General features: G+C 40.6%; 1 protein-coding gene across 1 annotated transcript; it reads left to right on the top strand.

Moving 5' to 3' along the window:
* Nucleotides 1-549: 549 nt before the first annotated feature.
* KDM1A (lysine demethylase 1A) lies at nucleotides 550-23,601 on the top strand. Its single transcript, XM_042440224.1, has 20 exons — nucleotides 550-969; nucleotides 2,708-2,873; nucleotides 3,582-3,641; nucleotides 6,681-6,814; nucleotides 8,687-8,765; nucleotides 9,506-9,598; nucleotides 10,049-10,155; nucleotides 11,735-11,816; nucleotides 12,538-12,632; nucleotides 13,524-13,666; nucleotides 14,620-14,710; nucleotides 15,354-15,488; nucleotides 15,786-15,859; nucleotides 16,848-16,959; nucleotides 18,378-18,510; nucleotides 19,381-19,568; nucleotides 20,155-20,269; nucleotides 21,114-21,241; nucleotides 21,969-22,115; nucleotides 22,897-23,601. The coding sequence occupies exons 1-20, from the start codon at nucleotides 604-606 to the stop codon at nucleotides 23,080-23,082; spliced, it is 2,634 nt and encodes an 877-aa protein (XP_042296158.1). The 5' UTR covers nucleotides 550-603; the 3' UTR covers nucleotides 23,083-23,601.
* The last annotated feature ends 31 nt before the right edge of the window (nucleotides 23,602-23,632 follow it).

Here is a 23,632-nt window from a genome sequence, read left to right as displayed (position 1 = left end):
AACCCCATTATATCCCCCTCTGCATTGCCTTCCCATTGACCCTGGGATAGGGTTGCCATGTCCCCCTTTTCCCTGGAACTTGCACTGTTTTGGGGCTCAGGGATCGTCCCCACCCGGTCATCTGGAGCCCCTCTCCGTCCGTCGCTCGCTGGCCAGGCTCCTCTGAAGAAGGTGCAGCAGGGAAGGAGAGGGACAGAGAGAGAGAGAGAGAGGCCAGCTCTGGGCCCCACAACAACAAACTCCAACTCCCAGAATTCCATAGCAGTGAGCCAGACAAGTTAAAGCGGTACCAAACCGGGTTATCTCTCCAGTGTGGATGCAGCCTAAGTTAATAAAGGCGTCGCTCTTGTGTGAGTTTTGTGGTAATTAACTTTAAAGCATTCACATACTCCCATAATTGAATCCCACGCAGGGGATTATGGGAGCCGTAGTCCGTTCAAAATGGCGGGAGTACGGCGTCCGCCGAAGGTCAAAAGTGCACCTCGCGAAGAGGAGGAGGGCGGGGCCTCGGCGACTCTCCTGACGTCAGTGGGCGGGACTTTAGGTGGGCGGGGCTGTCGTCGCTTTACGGCCGGCCTTTGTCCGTCTGAGGGACTGGAGGCGATGCTGTCGGCGAGCAAGAAGCTCCTGGCGGCTGCGGCGTCGGAGTCGGTGCCGGTGGGCGGCGGAGGCGGCGGCGATGGCTGCGCTGAGGCCCCGGTGCCGCCTGCGCCGCCTCCTCCCCCGCCGCCTCTCTCCGGGCCTCTGGGCCCCGCTGAGGGCGGAGGCGGCGCGGGGGCCTCGGAGCGCACGCCCCGCAAGAAGGAGCCTCCGCGGGCCTCGCCGCCCGGGGCCTTGAGCGAGCAGCTGCCCGCGGGGTCCGCCTCCGCCCCTGGGCCAGGCCCCGCCGCCGCCGCCGCCGCCCCCGACTCCGCCGGCATCGCCGAGACGCCCGAAGGCCGCAGGACCAGCCGCCGGAAGAGGGCCAAGGTGGGTCCCCAGGGACAAAGCAGGGACCAGGAGGAGGAGGAGGAGGACCACTCTGCCGCCGCTCCACGCGTCCTCTCTCGCCACCTTGCCTTCCTTCCTTCCTTCCTTCCTTCCTTCCTTCCTTCCTTCTATCTCTTTCTCTCTCATCTCAAGACCGCCTTCAGTTCCTCATCTGCCACTTTCAATCCACAGATGGAGAGCCCTAGACTTATTACCTAGCTGACCGCCATAGCGCTGCCTCTCCGCTCCCATGGCATCCTGGGACTTCTAGAATCCCCAGCAGAGAGCGCTTGGGCCTCGCCGAACTACAAGGCCCAGAATGCAGCAGGAGGAGAGGAATAGCAGGGCAGTAAACTCGGACCAGTCGCCATCTGTCATAGGATCATAGAGTTGGAAGGGACCAGTCCAACCCCTTTATTCTGCCATGCAGGAACTCTCCATCAAAGCATCCCCATCGACAGATGGCCATCCAGCCTCTGCTTAAAGACAGCCTCCAAGGAGGGAGACTCCACTACACTCCAAAGAAGCGTCTTCCACCATCAAACAGCCCTTACTGTCAGGAAGGAGGTCCTAATGTTGAGGTGGAATCTCTTTTCCTGGAGCTTGCATCCGTTGCTCCATTGGGTCCTAGTCTCTGGAGCAGCAGAAGCCCATTCCCTCAGAGAGTGGCGGAGTCTCCTCCTTCGGAGGTCTTTAAACAGAGGCTGGATGGCCATCTATTGGGGATGCTTTGATTGGAAGTTCCTGCATGGCAGAATAAAGGGGTTGGACTGGAGGCCCTTGAGGTCTCCTCTAACTCTATGATTCTATGGATGTATATGTTCTGAGATCCTAGAATCTCTCTCTCTCCCACCAGCAAAAAGGACTTCATTACTTTTGTTTTTGGTCATTGGGAGACATTAAACGCCTGATGCCATAAAAAGGTCTCTTGATAGTCACTAGGGAGGTGTATGGAGCCAGCCTGGGATGGTGGCTTGAACGTTGGACTATGGTTTGATGAAGACATACACAACCACAAAGGGAGATGTATGTATGAGGGAACACAACACAGCATGCCTTGGGTGGATGGTGAGTTCTCATCACTTTGAAAAGGTATTCTTTGCTCAAGAATATCAAAACTTCTTCATTCATTGGTTTTCTTATCACATCACATTCCCTTCAAATGGGCCTGTTTTAGGATTGTTCTGAATCCTGGGATGTAATAAACCATAGAATAACGTTGTACAGAGATGATTTGACATTCCTAATGACAAAACTCCTAAACAATAATGACCATCAAGCACAAATCAGTTTATAATTGTTATATATGAATTCTGCACCAAGACTTGACCTGTTTAATTGTTATCCAGTTACTAATGAAAAGGATTTGTTGTTCGCTAAATGAGAAAAGAAGAGAGAACAGTTTTGATGTGCCTCTCCGATCCAGTATTGTACACATGTGTAGCACACACACAAACACACACATATATATATATACATGCACAGAAACTGAAGGCATTTTAACACATTTTGAAGTAGGGTCATTGTTGATGGTGATGTGTACCAATGATTGATAGATTATTCTGTTGATAAACCAATATCTTTGGTTTATACATATGGCAATTCTCTTTAAGAGTCAACTTCTCTCTCTTTGTTTTGTCCCATTTCCCCTCACTTTTAATCCCCCCAATCTTGCTTGCATTGAGCTGCGTTAATTTACTTGTCCAGTTTGATGATCTTTGGGTGGTTCTGCTTACAGGTGGAATACAGAGAAATGGATGAGAGCCTTGCTAACCTTTCCGAAGATGAGTATTATTCCGAAGAAGAACGAAATGCTAAAGCGGAGAAAGAAAAAAAGCTTCCTCCCCCTCCTCCCCCTCCTCCTCCTGAGGAAGAGAACGAAAGTGAGCCAGAAGAACCATCCGGTGAGTAGAGGTTCCTCATCCCACAGGGATGTCCTGTGCCTGCAATATCCATGCTTATTCTAATGGCCCCACATATCCACATCCTCCCAATGTTCAGCATACATTTCATATAAAACAATGACTAGTGTGCCAGGAGGTACATTTCAGTAAAAAGCCACTCATGAGAAGCATTGAAGTTCTCTGGATTCTCTTAAACATCCATAACAGCTTGACTGGGCTGAAGCTTTGCATGCTTCCTAGCATCTCACCTTTCGTTCTCTCTCTATTCTATTGCAGCAGAAGCCAGCAGATAATGACCTTTTCTGCTATTGTTATGCTGAACGTCTCTTTTTTTCTTTCTCTCCTTTTTTATTAGTTTGTTTTTGATGTTTGGAACTAGGTACGTTTTTGCTCTTGTACCCAGAAAGTGCATTCTTTATTTTGCTCTGATCTGTTAATAAGTTGGCTCATGTTTTACCAACCAGATGCTCTGCAAAAAAATACTGTGTGTATCTATTTTTCCTCCCATAAAAGTCTGACGAAGGGTTCCAACAACAAGGATGAAGCATCAGAAGATTGAAGAACGGGATGCTTGAACCAGATTGCAGAAGATACAATTCCCAGAAATGTCATTTTCCCTACTGAGTTGGTGAACTACTAAACCAGATTCACCAACTGCCAGGCTTTCATGTCCCCAAGGTCCCTGAGATCTCCTCTTTCCTTTCACAGGGCAAGCAGGAGGACTTCAAGACGACAGTTCTGGAGGGTATGGAGACTGCCAAGCATCAGGTGAGGGTGGCATTTGATGCTTGCCACTTATAGCAAGAGCCCTCAAGTCAGGGATTGATGCTTACAAGTGGTGTGGATGGTGAGACCTTAGCATCAGGTGCAGGAGAATTCTGTCTGCCTATTGAAAAAGGGATAACTTTGCATTATAGTTGGAGAACACGATGTAAATTAAATGTATTTTTGAATCCTTTAGGCAGGTTTTACACATCTCCACTCTTTCTTGAGTCTAGTCAGTATAGAGTTCACCGATGCATTGAAAGTTGGAAAGGCAGTTAGCTTCTTACATTTACAACTGTAGGAGCTTTTACATGGCACAGCAAATCATATATATGTTTCTAAGAAGTGATACGAAGAACAATGACCTACTTTCTAGTCAGTTGCTGAACATTTAATAAATTCAGTTTGCGGTTCTGAACATTTTGCCCGGAGTAAGCCTCATGAACACAGTAGAACTGATTGTCAAATAAATATGTGTAGGATTGTTCTGTACATCATATATAAAAATCTGAGGGATACCAATGATTTTAGCATGCTTTATTTTGAAAACTTCAAAAATAGCTTTTATCAAAATAATCAGTCCCCTCTCCCAAAAATACTTTCAATTAATGCATATTGGTTTGAATGTAAGTGTCTGAAGATAAATGATAAAACCAATCCTGATAAAGCAGGTCACTTCAAAGTACAAAAGATTCAGACTACAGATGTTTACATTTTTCTTCATCAATTTTGCAGACTTATACATCTAATTTTGGGAACTTTCCCTGTTTGAATAAGTGCTGGATTAGATCCAAGTGTTAAGAGATCGAAATTTAAAAGGGTAAAAATAGAGCCTTAAATATCTTTTGAGTATCTTAGCTACTGTTTGGATAGCCTGCAGTACCTCATATTAGTTTTTTGAAAATCTGGGCAGGGAGAACTGTTAAGTGCTTTTTTTTGCTGTGATTCTAATGTTATTTGGTAAGGCTGAAAAGGCCTACCTACTAAGCATTTGTATCCAAATATACTCCAGCTGCAATTGGCCTGGGACTATTGCGACTGGATTCCCGCTATCAAAGCGGGCTGTTGCTGCAATCCCAAATGTGCCACTAGCAGGAGAGGTTTTTTGCTATTTCTTTTTCCAGTAGCTTCAGGCCTCCATTGACAGCCCTGGAGCAGCTTCTGGCCATTTTGGAAGCATGCGTCATCTGCATGCTCCCAAAGCAACCAGAAGTGGCTCCTTTTGGCCTGTCTGTTTCAGGTCTTATAACTTAAGAAAAGGTAGGTAGAAGGTAGTTTGGAATCTTGATACATTTCTGAGTGATGTCTGGTAGTTTGGCAAGAACAGATGGGCTTCTAGTTGTTCAGTGCTGGCAACAACAGAATGACTCTTATCTAAATTAGGTAGTCATGATGCAAGGAGTGGACCTTTTTTTTGCGAGAGAGCTGAGTTGAGTTCTTTTATAGCCTGCAAATATGCTCAGAGGCATCATGTGCTTTTAATCTTGCTCTACCTTTTGCTGATGGGTTGTGGATTCTGTTCAAAACAAAACACGGTAGTTCCTCCACTAAGTCTACAATCTGCCTGCCATATATGTCTACTGAGTCAAAGCAATCTTATGTTAATACTGAAGGCTGTACATCTTGATAATGGCCTTGCTTTTGTGCTTCAGCCTAAGAAATTCCCTTGGGAAGGATTCAGGAGCATACTTAAGCTTCCTCAAGATGTTGTAGAGGGGGTGAACCCTGAAATGTATATAACATGTTAGGGAAATCTGCCAAAAAGAAAATATGACAACTCTAGAAAGTTGTTATTTGAGAGAAAAGGAAGGAGAGAAAAGCTATCTCACTCACTCGCTCACTTCAGCCTAGTATCGTGGTTACACTTTCAGATACATTACCATCATTGGTGGACCTCTTGCTAGTAACATTTACAGTATTCTCCAGTAAGCAATGATCTAAGGTTGAAGTTGCCATACTTTCCAGGGCTGGGAATGGAGACGGTTCCTGAATAAGATAGACTTGTCACCAGGAAATATTTTATTTTGCTATTTCTTCTAAAAGATGACAAGCTTTCTATTTTGTCATACCCCATACGGAGAAGGGGGAGGGATCTGTCACTTGTTTCGAATATTACTGTACTTTCTTCCTTGTTCAGAATCATGTGCCATGAGTTTCTCCTTGACTTCAGTTCTCTTTGAGTGCCTTTTCTTCATTGGCATGATATAAAATGCATTGGAAATGCATTTACCATGATCTTTTGTGAATCTTAGAGCATGCCCTGTTTTCCTATTCCTGATTGTATTGGCACTGATTAGTATTTTCCTAATTGTTCACTGATATAAGTTGGCACCCTTTCAATGAGGATTTTTCTAGCTCTGTAGGTATTAATAGCAAAATAGTAAAAAAATAAAATCCTATACCTTGCCTCAAACGTTGATCAGAACAAGGGCTGCAGTCAGGAAATCAGAAGAAAACTAAGAATGGGGAGGGCAGCTATGAAAGAACTACAAAAAGCTCCCAAAGAGCAAAGATATAAAACTAAGCATGAAAATTAGAATCATACAAATGATTGTATTCCTCATTGCCATGTATGGATGCAAGAGTTGAACGGTTAAAAAATGGACAAAAAAGAATACATTTATTTGAGGTGGTGAAGAAGAGTGCTGAGGATACATACCATGGACAGCAAAAAACCAAAACCAAATAAATGGGCCCTAAAGTAGGCTATCGAGCCTATTAAGTGGTTTAGCGAAACGGTAAATTCTTTTTCTTTTAGGAAATTCCTTCCACTGTGTGTAATTTCTGATTTTCCCATTTCTCTTTTTATTGAGTTAATCTGCCTAACTACAGTCTAAGTGTATACACATTCAGATGCCAGCTTTTCATTAAGTGGTTGTGCCTTATTTGAAAAGCAGGCTAGGGAAATGTGAGCACAGAGAGGGAGGCAAGCCAGATAATTTGCAGGAAGGCAAAAGTCTTAAGGCTCCATGCTTTCTGCTCATCTTAGGAAAGTTAAAGATCTTCTGTCATTCCAAGTGCATGTATATTCTTTCTTTATAGGTGTGGAGGGGGCAGCTTTCCAGAGCAGACTTCCACATGATCGGATGACATCACAGGAAGCAGCTTGTTTTCCAGATATTATCAGTGGACCACAACAGACTCAGAAGGTGTTCCTTTACATCAGAAATAGGACGGTAGGTGAATCAGTGGGAGCACGATACAATTTTTAATGATTTTCATTGGTTTCTCTAAAGGCATTCTGTGTATGTGAAGATTCTTCATGCAATTCTAAACACTGGCACAACAATCAATTGTTGAACGTGAAGTCAACATGTAGGCAAATCTCATTGATTCAGTGGGACTGCTGTAGTCAGGAGAGTTAGCATAGTGGTTTGAGCATTGGACTGTGATTCTGGAGACAAGAGTTTGAAACCTCACCCAGCCATGGAAACCCACTGGGTGACCCTGGGTGAGTTGCACTCAGCCTCAGAGGAAGGCAAAGGCAAACATGCTCTGAGCAAATCTTGCTAGGAAAATCCCATGATAAGATCCTGTCATGGGAAATGACCTTTTTCCTAAAGTAAGGTGCATGTTCTTGAAAGATAGGCTTTAGGATCACCATAAATTGGAAATGACTTGAAGGCACACAACAACAACTGTAATCCAGACTAACAACAGGCATTAGGCTACTGTGTGAAAAACATCCACTTATAAATGGGGCTCTTCTCTTCAGAAAGATGAGACATGAGAAGAATGGTGGAAATATGAGAAGTGTGATGGAAATGCACTACGAAGGGTATGGGTTAGCATGCTCTTGGTTTCCCAGAAAGGGTAATGTCTGATGCAACATGGCCTACTTGCCACTGTGCCATAAATTTGATACTATATAGCTACCAACCTAGATATCTGGCATCTACCAGAACCTGTACATCATATACAGTAATGTGAAACAAAGATGTTTTTTTACTGTGGTAGGTAAATACTTGGCTTTCTGCAAATATTGAGAGCAAGCTTTGCTTCAGTGTACAATCTCTGTTTGTCTGGAGTTTATGCACTTTCATTTAAGCCTGAACCTAGTTTCTGTGACATTGGAAATTGTTGAAATCACTGTATTTTCATCTTAACCTACTGTGTTGTTGCCTCCCCCAAATATTTTTATTAATTATCCAAATATACATAAAAAATAAACTGTATACATACATATTTTCATAGTAGTCTATTGCATTAATGTAATCATCAATATCTTTACCTCAACTTTTATCAATATTACTTCCTTTGTTTTGTCTCCAACTCTATAGTTTCCATCTTAAAAGCCTCACTTTCAGTTTTGAACATATCCTCCTTAATCTTAGTGTATATTTTAAATCAGTTTGCCCAGTCCATTCCATTAATTGTGCCTCCTTAAGTATTTTCGTCCTCTTAACAGTTGTGTTTATATCCAGTTCCAAACACTTTAATTTTGTCATTAAACTGTTATCCAATTCAGTGTAAAATCCTTTCACTTCCCTCATATAAATTATTAACAGCTCCCACACTTTATAAAAACCTTCCATTGGCTTTCTTCTAGTAAAAAAAGTTAATTTATCTATCTCCATATAGTCATATATTTTAGCTTAGAAATTTCATGGTTATTCTCCTCTTTTATCCTTTTTTCAAACTCTTGCTCTCCTTTCCCTATTCCTTCTAACTTTGGATCTTGGTTGAATCTTTCTTTTATATGTCTATATAGAAACCAATTGCATCTGCATCCTGCATTAGAAAATTCTATTTCCGTTTTCAATCTTCTTTGGTTTCCCTCAATATCAGTGATATCCTCATATGTTGGCCATCGTTCACATGTTAATTTTTCATTCTTAAAAAGAGCTTCATTGATAGAGACCCATTAACCTGCCATGTTGTGAAGATCCATCTATATTTCTTTGTACAATGGGGTTTTCTGAATTAAATAGTGACATCCATTAGATCAATGTAAACCTACAATATAGGCTTTTAAAAAGTCTTCTCTAGTTATACTACCTAAGTTATAGTATCTAAATTTATTTTATATTTGTATTACTTAAATACAGTTACAGCTTTGGTTAGATAACCCAAAGGTTCAGTTGACATTTGAAGCCACACTGCAGCAGTTGGAAGCACCTTACAACAGTAAGTGACCATCCTTCTCTTATATGTAATACAGGATTCTAGAGGGTAGAGTAAAAAATAGAATCCAAATTGTTCAGGAGAGATCATAACAACAAAATTATTATTATTATTATTATTATTATTATTATTATTATTATTATTATTATCCTTTATTTATAAAGCGCTGTAAGTTTACACAGCGCTGTACATCAATTTTTAAGTCAGACGGTTCCCTGCCCTCAGGCTTACAATCTAAAAGATACGACACAAAAGGAGAAGGGAGTGGTGGTGGGGAATAGGATCAGGTCCAGCAGATCTTTTCCACCTCCGAGGCCTGGACTAAGGCAGATGGACTGGAGGAAGGGCTTGGCTTCTTGATGGATGGTTAGAAAGAGGCTTCCTGGGTCAGAGAGGGGCTCACCTCTGGGAATGCTTCTCTAAACAATATAGTCTTTAATTGAGTTTTGAAACTGGAAATCTTTAAATTATTGGATCTGAAATTGATACTTGAGTACAATTTAAGTCTCTTCTTGTTTATCCCTTTATTCTGCCATTTTGCTTTCTAACTAGGCTTACTTGTGTGGTCAGAACACTCATTCTGAGACCGTTCCTGTCTCTTATGTCCAAAGTGATATCTAGTCTGTTCTTCGTAAAAGAAGAGTAAAATTCTGTATCAAGGCAAATTAGATTCTGTACATTTTATACTCTTGAATGAGCGTTTTCTGTGCTGGTTATGTTAAAATACATTTTTTATTTTGTAGGTGACACCGTGTTAGTTCACCGAGTACATAGCTATCTGGAACGGCATGGCTTAATAAATTTTGGCATCTACAAAAGAGTAAAGCCTCTTCCAAGTAAGGGGTTTATTTTTTTCCCCTTTGAGTTAACCATATATGTGACTTCCTTATTTTAAGAATAACGCTTTGAACTTTAAGTAAGGGTTTTCAGAATGTGGGATGGTTGATTTTTTTCAAATATCAAACCTTGATTTTCCATTTTTTAAAAGGTACACCATTTTGCAATGTCATTATATTTAATGGAACTTGAGCATAGATGGATTTTGTTATTCACGGGGGATCTTGGACCCAAACCCCAGCGTATAACAAGGGTCCACTCTATCTATATTGTGTGTTGACAGTTAAAATTATTTTTAAAATTATGTAAACAAAACATTGAATACTCAAGGAGTGTAGGAATGCAGAAAGAACGTAGCTCACAGTTGCTCATTTTGTCAAATCCAGTCTGCACAAAACAGTGCCATTCACTAAAAACACATCACTGTACATCATGCTTTTGTGTTTTAGCTAAGAAGACTGGCAAGGTGATCATTATTGGTTCCGGAGTCTCTGGTCTGGCAGCAGCTCGCCAACTACAAAGCTTTGGGATGGATGTCACACTTCTAGAAGCAAGGGTGAGTATCTACACTATACTTTTATTGATGCAGCCTAAAATGGTATTGGTCTTTTTAGCTGCCGTATCGCACTGTTGACTCATGTTCAGCTTGTGGTGTACTTGGACTCCTAGATCCCTTTCACACATAATCTCATTCAGCCAGGTCTCCCCCATCCTATATCTGTACATTTTGTTTTTCCACCCTAAGTGCAGTACCTTACATTTCTCTGTACTGAATTTCATTTTGTTAGCTTTGGTCCAGTTTTCTAGTCTATTCAGATCATTTTGAATTTTAATCCTGTCCTCTGGGGTATTAGCTACTCCTCCTAATTTGGTGTCATCTGCAGATTTGATAAGCATCCCCTCATCATCAGAGTCATTGATAAAGATGTTGAATAGCACGGGGCCCAGGACAGAGCCCTGTGGGACTCCACTGGTCACTTCTTTCCAGGATAAAAAGAAGCCATTGCTGAGCACCCTTTGGGTTCAGCCGGTCAACTAATTACAAATCCATGTAACAGTTACTTTGTCTAGCCCACATTTCACTAGCTTGTTTGCAAGAATGTCATGGGGAACCTTGTCAAAGGCCTTGCTGAAATCAAGATATGCTACATCCACAGCATTTCTTTCATCTACCAAGCTGGTAATTTTATCCAAATTAAAAAAAAAGAGAGAGAGAGAGAGAGAGAGATCAGATTTGTCTGGCATGACTTGTTTCTCTGAAACCTGTGTTTTTGTGATTATGGAATTGCCTTCTAGGTGTTCACAGACTCTCTGGTATGGAAGTCAGACTAACTGGACAATAGTTAGCATCCTCTTTTTTCCCCATTTTGATGATGGGGACATTTGCCCTCCTCTTCCACTATATAACAAGCTCTAGGAGAACATGGTCACTCCCACCTAAGCATCCCACCACTTCCACCCCAGTAACTAGGTCTTCCTTGTTGGTTAAGATCAGATCCAAAATAGCTCATCCCCTTGTTGCCGCTTCCACCTTTTGGACAATGAAATTGTCTTCCAGGCAAATGAGGAATTTGCTAGACCTTGAGGTTTTGGCCGACTTTGACTTCCAGCAAATATCAGGATAGTTGAAGTCTCCCATTACTACTACATCTATTATTATTATTATTAACCTTTATTTATAAAGCGCTGTAAATTTACACAGCACTGTACATACAATCTTTTTAATTGGACGTTTTCTTAGTGTGTGGTCATTTGTTCTAGAAAGGCATCATCCAATTCCTCCATCTGACTTGGGGGTCTGTAATTGACTCTCATCATAACATCCCTGTTATGTCTCTCCCCTTTAATTTTTATCCAGATGCTCTCCACCTGGCTTCAGGATTGAGGTCCTGGATCTCTTCAGTGGTGTAAATGTCCCTGGAATTTACTAGTGATATTGAAAAGTTTGCCCTCAATGTTCTTTCTGTTGTTCTACAGTCTTAAATTCAATTTATCCAACATGCCTGAAAAAATTATTTTAAAATATTTATCTGAGAACTTTTTGCATGTGTTTCACACAATTTGCTAAAATTAGTATGTAGTTTTTATGAAGGCGTTGCACTTTAAAATCTAATCCCCCCCCCTTTTTTTTAAAGGATCGTGTAGGGGGCAGAGTGGCTACTTTTCGCAAAGGAAACTATGTTGCAGATCTAGGAGCCATGGTAGTTACAGGACTTGGTAAGCCTTAACTTGACAACGATTTGGAGTACAAAGATGACACCTATGAACTGATGGATTATTACTCTTTTACTGATTGCAGTCTCTTATTGTACATTCTTTCCTTTTTACAAGTGGCAAAGCAGCACATTTAAGTTAAGTGTGCTACTTTGCTAATTGTAAAAATTAAAGAATGTACAATAAGAGATTGCAATCAGTTTACCTCAGATGATTTTGTCGTGTGTGTGTGTCTAAAGTTGGATCTATATTACCAAAATAATTCTTCCTCACCTCATTTCTGCTATTTTAGGAGCAACTCCCAGAATTCCATAGCGCATTGAGACATGGTATTATTTCTGCAGTATAGGTTAGACCTTTGTCTCCTTTCATTCTTCCACTGGGAGCAGGAAAGAAGAAAATTGGATTTTCTCTTTTGGAAGTAAAAAAATCTACATTGGAAACTCAGAATTGTTTCTATGCTGTTTTTAGCTTACCTATTAGAAATTAGATCAAATAGATAGAAGCAAGAAAAAGAAAAACCTGAGGGAAGGCAAAGCCCTTCCTAATTGCAAAAAGCCAAGACTAAGACCACCATATTAAACTATATAATATTTTCCAAATGTTGTGTGTGTGTGTGTGTGTGTAAAGTACTTTGCTTCTTTAATTGTACTATAGGTTACTTGTAAATGTTGATTATTTTGTCTGTTAGACAACTTTTTTCTCTGTACAAAATGTTTCACAGGAGGAAACCCAATGGCTGTGGTGAGCAAGCAAGTAAACATGGAATTAGCAAAAATAAAACAAAAATGCCCTCTTTATGAAGCCAATGGACAAGCAGTAAGTTTTAATGCTTCTTAATCTTTTTAAAGAAAATAATTTGGAACAAAATGACACACTGGCTTGATGAAAGACAGTCCACTGTTGGCCTGGTATCATATTTTACAAGATTTGCCTATTGTTTAATTAAATTCCTCACTACAGTGTAGAACCTAGTTCTACTTTGCATATGGGGAGCTCTCCTAATGTTTCACTAGACGCACAGCATAAAATACTCTGAAGGACACATTGTCATGTGAACAAAAGAAGGGTTACATGCTAGGGTTCGAGAGCGTGCGGTGCGCTCCCAAACCTAGAATTGGCACCGGCACGCCGCTTCCCACATGTGTGTACCGGGCCTTAGTTTACATAGGTGCAAACCTAAGTCTTGTCATCATCACGTTCACCACTGTGTTGTGAGTATCAATCTTAGATAATTATGGTGCCTTTTACGTGGTGTAGAGGTTTGAGAGTTGAATGATGATTGTGGAGAGTAGGGCTCAAATACCCGCTTGGCCACAGAAACACACTGGATAATTTTGGACAAATCACACACACACACACACACACACAGCATCAGAGGCATACAACAACAACAACAACAACAACAAACAAGAGCCAGTGATGTGTAGTGGAAATAGAAGACCTAGAGGGTCCAGCATTCAAATTATCAAGACATAAAGATAACAGGATGGCTACAAGCAAGTTGTTAGCTTTCTGCTTCCTGCAGCTCATAGAGCATTCAGATGATAAAATAGATAACTCTGTAGCCTGGGTTAACTCTGTGGCCTGGAAACCCATCTATCTTTCCTTATCGTATTTTAAGATTGCAAAATACTTCCCAAATTTGAATGCCCTTGTTGATCTTTCATTTTGTTTCCACATTGTTAACTTCAGTGATATGATTTTCAGGTTCCAAAGGAAAAAGATGAAATGGTAGAGCAAGAGTTTAATCGTTTGCTGGAAGCCACTTCATATCTAAGCCACCAGCTGGACTTTAATGTCCTCAATAACAAACCTGTCTCTCTGGGTCAAGCTTTGGAAGTTGTCATACAGTAAGTGGAATTAAATTTCATAGAAACCTCAGAAAGCATCCTCGTAAAGTGGAGGATGCTTAAACTGCTAAACTATTCATATTTATAATTTTTTTGTGGGTTTGAGGCCTTGGCATTCAACAATAGAACAAGACACAGATTAACATGCAAATTGCTTCCTCTTAACCAATGGTATATATACCCCACTCTCTTCCATGCCAGCATTCTCTGAAGATGCAAGCCACAGATGCTGGCGAAACGTCAGGAAGGAACTCTTTAGAACATGGCCACATAGCCCAAAAAATTATGGATGCCAGCCATGAAAGCTTTCAACTTCATATTCATATTTAGTTTTTGATTCTTCTGTTCACATTTCATTGTGAACACTTGAGATAGCATAAAGCTTAGGTCTAAACTCTGAGGTCTAAATTCTCTCTTCTACCTATCTATCTTGACTTCATTGTGGTTGTTCTCTCTTATAATCAGTCTTGCAAAGGCAAAATATCAAATATCTTGAGAAGAGGAAAACGAAGTCTGTGGAAACACAGCCTTCCTAGGCTAAGATGGCGGTGGGGGGATTAGTTGAAGGGTTGGGGTCTATAGTATTAATTTTAAGCTTTAAATTGTGTAACCCCTCCTTGCCTGGGCAGTATTTAGAGTCAACACATTCCTGAATGGCTGTTAACTTGCAGACTGAGAATCTGTACTGTGCCTATCCACTTGTTCATTTTCACTATCTAACACTGTTCCATCTTGAAAAGATAAGAATGTGAAATATCTTGTGAACACTAGACGTGTTTTGTTTTGTCAGATTTGATTGTCTCATTTATAATATGGGTTCTTTAGTTTGAAAAGGAACTATGTAAAGATTCAAGCAGAAATGGCACAGGCCTTGTCATTGTCACTTAAGAATGCTGCTTGTTAGAGAGAGATGGATGGTTTTTCATTTTCTGGTGACATTTTTCTTTCCTTAGATTACAAGAGAAGCATGTGAAAGATGAACAGATTGAACACTGGAAGAAGATAGTTAAAACTCAAGAAGAACTTAAAGATCTCCTTAATAAGGTCAGATCTTAATCTGTCCTGAAACATCAACAGCATCTTTCTTTTCAGTTGAAACTGAAATTACTCCATAGAATAGGTAGGAAATTCACAAGTCAGCACTATATAAAGAGAGTTGAGCTCTTCCACGATTTGAGGGCTATTTCTGGGCAATTTTGTAGGGGCTGGATGGCAGCAGTAGGGAGAGGCACCCCACAGCTGGCATGCAGCCCTCAGCACGACTTGTCAGACATCATTCCCCCATCCCTCTTTCTTCCACATTGGGATAAGGCATTTAAAAAGCTTCCTTTGCAACTGGTGGAGCCTTCAAAAGCCTCATTTCAGCCAGATCTTGGTGGAGATGAGGGCTTGAAGCATCAAGTAGAGTAGAATTAGCTGTTTTGTTCTCCCTCCTGAAAATGGTCCCCCATGTTGAGACAAGAGGAATGTAAAGTAGCAAGGAAACTGGCAAGCTGGGGGGTGATCTCGTGGGGTCAGAGGTATCTTGCTCTTAGTATTGAGAGCACTGCAGGGTGTAAAAGGTGGCATTCCCTTTATGGCCTCTGTAGTCCTGCATTTGAGAATATTATAGGTTAGAGCAATGGTACGCTCTCAAGTTCTGAAGTGAGTGCGATGCAGTGTGTTTTCCTCCCTCTGTCCCCAATAGATGGTGAACTTAAAAGAAAAAATAAAAGAACTCCACCAGCAATACAAGGAGGCATCCGAAGTGAAACCACCACGAGACATCACCGCAGAGTTCCTTGTGAAGAGTAAGCATAGAGATCTTACTGCTCTCTGCAAGGTATGGAGCAACAGAAAAACGGTTTTGTTTAATGTTTGATTACTTCTAAAAAGAATTATTTCATGTTTGCTTTAAAAACTCCTTCAATAACTGCATATTGACACCTGCTACAACTCATCAGAGAATCCAGTATTCCATCTTGGAAATGATGTATAAACAAATGTTGATTTAGAGGCCAGTGTTGAAACATAGACTGTAGACTAAACTTTATGGTTTGTCTTCTTAATAAACCATTTCTTCAACATTGACCGTCAGTATTTTCCTTTGTATTTATGCCTGCGTAAATCCCCTTATCAGGAATATGATGAGTTGGCAGAAACACAAGCAAAACTAGAAGAGAAGCTCCAGGAACTAGAAGCCAATCCTCCAAGGTAAAAATATTGACCTAACCATGAGAGAAGCTGGATGTTTGGGATTTTGATATCTCTTCTTTTGTGCTTGTAGATTTGGTGTACTAGGTAGAGTAAAGAATAAGGTAGTGGTTCTTAAATTGTGGTATGAAGGTCATCGCTGGGACTTGATATATTCACAACTGGTCCACAAACCGTGATGAAAGTACAGCGCATTCTGAACAGCTGGTGATTTACTTAAAACTTGTACCACAGGTTAAAGAAGAAATTCATTCAGATATAACCACTATCTGAGTTTAAATTACAACATTGAAACTGACAAATGAACTTCCTCTTCAGCATGTGCTACAGTCTTTAAATAAATTACCAGCTGTTCAGAATATGCTTTACTTTCATCATGGTTTGTGGACCATTTGTGAATACACCAAGTCCCAGTCATGGAACAGGCTCATGGAGTAGTGACTTTTGGGAAGATGGGAAGGGAGCTGGATTAGATCCATGCTTCTCTCTTACACTTTTCTTTCAGTGGCTTGTGGTTTAATGTAAGCCTGCAGATCAGGGAGCAGCCACTTCCTTTTTATATACTGAGTCCATTGGATAATGCACACTATAATCAAAATAAAAACTCAGCACTGTCATCTATATCACAACAAAATCTGGCTAAGAATGGCCATACTTTCACATTTGATTCTCTCTTTCTTGAAAGTTCTGAGTGGCTTACACAACCATTTATGATTTGCTGTTGCACTTGCTGGGAGGAAAGTGAAGGCCTTCCAGTAGCTCTTCCCTTGAGTTAGCGGAGCATAGACATACTTCACAAAAATACAGAATAGCAATTAAAAACCCATTTTTGTTGTCTGTTAAGATAATGAGTGAACTGAGTGAACTTCTGATATAAATTATTGTATAAGGTATTAAATTGTTTAAATCCTGTTGAATTTAACAACAAAAGTTTGCCATTCAGCTACTAGCATCCCTTAATGATTGGTTTGATTCTTTTTTTTTGTAGTGATGTTTATTTATCGTCAAGGGACAGACAGATTCTTGACTGGCATTTTGCAAACCTTGAGTTTGCAAATGCCACACCTCTTTCTACACTGTCACTGAAGCATTGGGACCAGGTAACTAGTCAGTGTTTTTCTAGACTGAAGTTGAAGTGAATCTGTTGCAAAAATAGTTTTGAATCTTTCAACAAGAAATGGTGGGAGCAAATCTTCCCTGTAGAGAAATTGGAATTTTGTACCAGAGTACTGTAATATATGTTTTGTATTTTTAAAAAGCCTGATGATTTTACAGTGGGCCCTTGGTTTCCACTGGTGTTTGGTTCTAGGATCCCCCATGGATACTGAAATCCATGGATGCTCAAATACCATTAAATACAATGGTGTAGTAAAATGGTGTCCCTTATATAAAAAGGTAAAATAATTCTTTTAAAATTTATATACATTTTAAAATATTTTCAGATCATGGATTGTTGAATCCATGGATACAGAGGGCTGACTGTATTTTGTATGATTCTGCGTTTACTAGTCAAGGCATGAAGCAAAGAATTGTATATGGTACAAAAATTATTTTGATTATTGAAACTGCTTTTTGTATGCTCTTCACCTGTTGTCTGTCACAAAGTAGAGACCACCCTCACAAACTAGAGCCATATGTACTTTCAAATACAAATTGAAACCAGTGCTTCAAAATGCATTACTAGCACTTTATTGGCATCTGTTATAAAATTAAAGAATCTAGCAAACAAGATGCTGTGTAAATTTTATGCTTGGCTTTCTACTGTTAGCTGTTTTCATTTGGGCTAGATGGGATGTTTCCAGGATCATCTGCCTTATGAAGGGATACCATCTCCTCACCTACCTGGTGCATCCCCAGCATCAGTAGATACCATGATACCTTCTCTCCTCACATTCCCACTACAACTAGATATCACTACATGGGTATGACATTCTTTAAAGTCATACACACATAAAATCTATTGCCTATAATCCCAGATTGTGTGTTTGATACTCCAGATACAATCTAGAAATTCACTGCACAGTCTGCATCTGTTCTGCATTGGCTTTTGTATGTGGTATTCCATTGCTTCCATGTGTGGGCTTTCAGAATTAGGTCAGACAACCACACTAGGTGAAAGGGAAGGGCAAGCATGCTCTTACTTGCTTTTCCCTTCATTCCATTGTATGGGGAAGCAGATCTTGCTGGGGGTAATATTCTGATCAGCCCTCTTGTCTTAGAGCATTCAGAGTCTGGCATGTTGCAGACTATTTGAGACTTTGTTCTGTCTGTAAATTATACAGATTAAACACTTCTAAACACACAGCTAGAGACTTTGTGTATCTGTAGATATAGATGTAGTCTGTTTTCTAGTGAACACACAGAGAAAAGCAGTAGCATTTTGTTACCGCTCTCTGTGGGAATTTATCCCCACTTCTTGACCTTAGTAAGATTGGGACAATGGATAGAGAATTCATCAGAATGAATTGTGATACAAATGCACTGATGGGATTTCCACATTTTGACTCCTCCCTTTCAGGATGATGATTTTGAATTCACAGGCAGTCATCTGACTGTGAGAAATGGCTATTCATGTGTGCCTGTGGCTCTAGCAGAAGGGTTGGACATTAAATTAAATACAGCTGTTCGGCAGGTTCGCTACACAGCATCAGGTGAGCAACACATGCAGTCTTCTTCAATTGATTTACACACTTCTGTTGCACACTATTGTACCACTGCTTAATGGTTATTTCTGTATGATACTTCCTGTAAAGACTGATAATATGATGGTTGCCTGCTGGTAGCAGATTATGTAGTAGGGATGTGGTATATCTTGATTTCTCTAAGTCCAAATGGATGCTGAGAAAAATCAGATGTTTTTCATCCCATGGTTTTAAGATGCTTGGAATTCTTTTTTTTTCTTCCACTATAAGAAAAGACCCAGCGTAGTGTAGTGGCTTTGAGCACTGGACTACAGCTCTGGAGGCTAAGGTTCCAATCCCTATTTGGCCATGAAAACCCACTGGTTTCAGAGGAAGGCAAAGGCAAACCCCTTTGAACAAAAGTTGCCAGGTAAAACCTGTGGTTAGTTCACCTTCAGATTTCCATAGGTTGGAAACAACTTGAAGGCACACAGTGCCAATGTGCAGTTGTTGTTTTTTACAAAAGTTGTACAGCTTCAGAAAACCACTGTTTCCTTAAAGCTGTGCAGCTCTCCCTGACAACTGCAGAGCTATGATGCTGCAAAAGCTTTATTGAGCAAGCAGTGTTGCTGAGCATTTCTGAGTGTATTTAAAATACGGATTATGAAGCCATTTGTACCATAGAAAGACTAATGGGGAGCTAATAGGATTGTGAACTAGTAGAACCCAAACCTATCTAATATTCAGATGTAAGGACCTCACCATTTAGATGCTTGCCATGCTTTAGGTTATCCATTAGCTGTTCTTCCACAACTATACATTTACTGAGCAATAATAGCAATTTGCTTACATGACAATCTCTCTCTCTCTTTTTCTATCTGCCTTTTCCAATTTTACCAGGATGTGAAGTGATAGCTGTCAACACTCGCTCCACTAGCCAGACATTTATTTATAAGTGTGATGCTGTTTTGTGTACTCTTCCTTTGGGAGTACTGAAACAGCAACCTCCTGCGGTACAGTTTGTTCCTCCTCTTCCAGAGTGGAAGACTTCTGCTGTGCAGAGAATGGGATTTGGAAACCTTAACAAGGTAACCTGAAATGGATAAAGGTGTATGTCAGCAGAACAATAAATATAATAGTCCCACCCTTGACCGCTGCTGAAGTGGATGGGAATTTTCCTCCTCAGTTTTGATGCATGTACCACAGCTGAGAGTAAAGTATCAAACCTATTAAGTTTGATCAAGTCGGCCCTTTCTGGAGTTCTGTGAGAGAGTCTGGAGAAGAATCTCTCATCTTATAAGAATCCTTTTCTCTTTCATGTGCTAGCATTGACTCATCACTTCTGGAGTATTGTTTTCTTGATCGTAGTATTTTCAGACATGGCATTTACATTGCATTGCTTAATATCAAGCTTATGACAGAATTGTATAGGCTGCAAACAGGATCTGTGGATCTTAGATAAGAGTGAAGGAACACGTTGAAAAAGTAATGTATAATCTTTGCTTGAGTGTGTAATTTCTTTTATAATCAGAAATCAATTGGTGGCTGAAATAGTTTTTAAAAATAAAGTCATTTGTAGTTTGTGGGTATAGTTGTGTTGTGGGTTTGGCAGTATACATTGCCCGGTAATGTCAAATAATCTTTCTTATATCTTCACCTTTTCCTTATCTTTAGGTTGTGCTATGTTTTGACCGTGTGTTCTGGGACCCAAGTGTTAATTTGTTTGGTCATGTTGGCAGCACAACAGCCAGCAGAGGAGAGCTTTTCCTCTTTTGGAATCTTTACAAAGGTATTTACAGCCAAGGATGCTCTGTTTTCACTGGAGCGGCAAAACATTTCCTGAGGAGGTGTTAAAAGGTGCTTCAGGGCAGGCCCTAACATAGCACTTTTTGGCAGAAATCAAATTCCCCAGTGTATCAAACAGTACATCCTCTTTCAATACATATTTGTTGAACTTCCTTTCAAGCATCCCTTGTTTTGTACAGTGAAGCTGTTTGAAATGGCAGCAAACAGAAGGATTGAAAATGCAATGCATCATAGTTCCACAATCTCTATAGTTCACAAAAGAGAGGAACTGGATGTGTGTGAGATCATGATACAGTCATACATCTGGTGCCAAAGGCAGGATGCTGCCTTCTGCTATCTACATTGATGATGTGGCATATAGGCCTCAGTAGAGGCTACAGTGATAGGCTCACAGTATTAGTACATAAGACCATTTGTCAGATTTTGACTCTCAGTTAACTTGTCTATGGATATGATTCAAAAGTGGAGTAGGTAGTACTTCCATGTCATACACCTTTGTGCATGAACTATTAAGATTTGAAACAATACAGGCAAAATGGAAGGCAGTGTATCCATCTGGCAAGCTACCAGTGGCATCACTAGGGGGTGCAGACAACATTGGGTGCCACCTGAAAACGCATCCTTTAGTTTTTTAATGAGTGTTTTATCCTGATGCAAAAACCGATCTATTTTTTAGATTGTCTATCAGACAAATGAGAAAACACTGAACCAGGATAAGAAGAGCCAAAGCTCTTGCTTGGTATTTGCTAAGCAAACATGGAGTAGTAGTAGATACTTACGCCTTTCTCCCCTGATATCCCAACAATCATTGTTTCCCTTCCACACAGCACCAATTCTTCTGGCCTTGGTGGCAGGTGAAGCAGCTGGAATCATGGAGAACATCAGTGATGATGTCATTGTTGGACGCTGCCTTGCTATTCTCAAGGGCATTTTTGGTAGCAGTGCTGTTCCTCAGGTATCACATTCATCCTTTATAGTTCCACCCAGACAGGAGAAGTTTTAGCTAACTGTATCATCATTATCAGCACCTAGTATAGTAGGCTCATATTATAGTGGGGAATGTGTGGCCTTCCAGATGTCGGACCAAAACTGCAAGAAGCTGTCCAACTGATGTGAAATCTTTCCCATCTACCTGTTCTTCTTTTTCCTGCATTCTGTTTTCCATAAAGGGTAATCTTTGGAAACAGGAAGAATGGACAACATCAGCTTTTGACCTGTTAGGCACTAGTGTTAGTGCTTTTGCCTTGTATGATTTCTTTCAATCTAGGCAGGTGGCATCTACCTGTTCCTATGATGAAGCATACCAACATCTGTGCTGCTGCATTGGTCTTGATTTGTAGTTGTACTTGTATACTGGATATTCAAATAATGAGAATTAGCTAGTACAAATTAGGACTAAGGCAGGCTTCATTTTACTGATTGTCAAAATGCACAAGTGGCGTCCTTTCAGAGTTTGTTGTGGGACTTTTTTATCCTTCCTTCATGTTTGTTCATTTCTTTAAAAAAATTCAGCCTTGCTAAAAAAAAACCCAAAAACATGTTTTGTATATAGACGCATAGAGACTTGCATGCTCTCTCTTCCAAGTGTCAGAGACTTCTTGAAGTTTCATTTTAGTGGTTCTCTTGGTGACCACAGTGCTTTAAACATGTTCATGGTTTTCCCCTTCACATTTTGTTCTTAGCCCAAGGAGACTGTGGTATCTCGTTGGCGGGCTGATCCTTGGGCCCGAGGATCGTATTCCTATGTAGCAGCTGGATCTTCGGGAAATGACTATGACTTGATGGCTCAGCCGATTACTCCAGGGCCTGCTATCCCAGGAGCTCCCCAGGTGAGAATGAGGAAAGTATAAAAATACAGTAGTAACTCAGTATCTGTGGGGATCTCTTCTGGACCTGTTTTGAGACTGTGAGAATGACATGCCCAAGATCACCCAGAGGGTTTCCATGGCCAAGTGGGGATTTGAACCATGGTTTCCAGAATCATACTCCAGTGCTCAAACCACTTTGCCATGCTAGCTCTCCTGATATTAATTAGCACCAACATAATGCTGAATGTTGTACAGGTGATAAATGTGACGTGGCCACTTCTCTGCGGGCTCTTGGTCAAGGATAGAGCAACAGGGAAGGAAGGACTAGACCTTGCTTTTGTAGGGTTTTCTCCAAACTTTGGCAGAGGGATGAATAGAATGTATATCTTGGAGGCTAGTTCTTAAGATGATGTGAGGACTGCTGCCTACAAGGGGAAACAAGCAAGCACCCAGTGTGCTTTAGGCGCAGTCATTATATCCAAGCAGATGCAGAAACTATTTATATAAGCCTGTGTCAGATGAGAAGCTTTTCTTTTAGGTTTGTGGCATGTGTGACTAAGTGTTACACTGCTTTCCTGTTATAGTACACCAAAGGAAGCTGATTTGCAGTTCTTCAGGAAAGAAACCTTCACAGAAGTTGTACATTATTACCATATTCAGATTCCAGCTCACTTTTGGTTTTGGGGAACATATCTGAAAATATGAAAGCAATCCTTTGCTGCAGTGTTCCTTGGTTCTACAAATCTGTTATTTTCAGTAGGTTAAAAGGTAACATTGCTAATCCATAGCATCTTTTTTCCAGCCAATTCCTCGTCTGTTCTTTGCTGGAGAACACACAATTCGCAACTACCCCGCAACTGTTCATGGAGCTTTGCTGAGCGGACTGAGAGAAGCTGGGCGCATTGCAGACCAGTTTCTTGGTGCCATGTATACTCTTCCTCGCCAAACCACTCCAGTGGCATCTACACAGCAGGCTTCTACAATGTAAAGGTACAAGATGCTTGAAGTGCTGCAATGGTCTCTGAACAGTAGACCTGTGATTAGAAGCAAGTGGTCTTCATGGTCTTGTAGCACTACCAATCAGAAAACATAGATCGGAGTCAGAAGGATCACTCCTGTCAAGTGACCCTCCGAAGACATCCATCATCTGAGAATGCAGTCACTCACTGCTAGCCTAACCAAATCTGCGGGAGTGGTGCTTGTGGTCCCTGGAATACAGAGTCCTTGTCTTTCTTGAGCGGAATCTATTTTGGTACAGATGTCGTTTGGGGTTAGTTTGTTTCCAGAGTTTAGAATTCCTGTAACTTAGCTGCTTTGGTAATTGAAGTGAGATTGTCTTATATAGATTTTGTTTTGGAAAACAGAAGTAAAACATGCTTTTTTAAAATTAAAACCACACACACAACAATCTAAAACATCAGAAGTGTTCCTTTTTCATTGACACTGAGGGAGACTGCCATGCTGTACTCTCTCCTTTTTACAGAAAAAATTAAAAATTTTGCCAGCTGTGAGAAAAATCTGTTATGTTGTTAATTTTT

This window comes from Sceloporus undulatus, chromosome 9 (genome assembly GCF_019175285.1).
Source record: "Sceloporus undulatus isolate JIND9_A2432 ecotype Alabama chromosome 9, SceUnd_v1.1, whole genome shotgun sequence".
Classification (NCBI taxonomy): Eukaryota; Metazoa; Chordata; class Lepidosauria; order Squamata; family Phrynosomatidae; genus Sceloporus; species Sceloporus undulatus.
This window is presented reverse-complemented; position numbering and strand designations above follow the sequence as displayed.

Excerpts from the sequence above, each read along its gene's own strand:
- KDM1A (XM_042440224.1), top strand. The coding sequence starts at position 604 with ATGCTGTCGGCGAGCAAGAAGCTCCTGGCGGCTGCGGCGTCGGAGTCG. Across the intron at positions 970-2,707 it reads GCCGCCGGAAGAGGGCCAAG|GTGGAATACAGAGAAATGGA; the intron begins GTGGGTCCCCAG and ends TTCTGCTTACAG. Across the intron at positions 6,815-8,686 it reads TTTACATCAGAAATAGGACG|TTACAGCTTTGGTTAGATAA; the intron begins GTAGGTGAATCA and ends ACTTAAATACAG.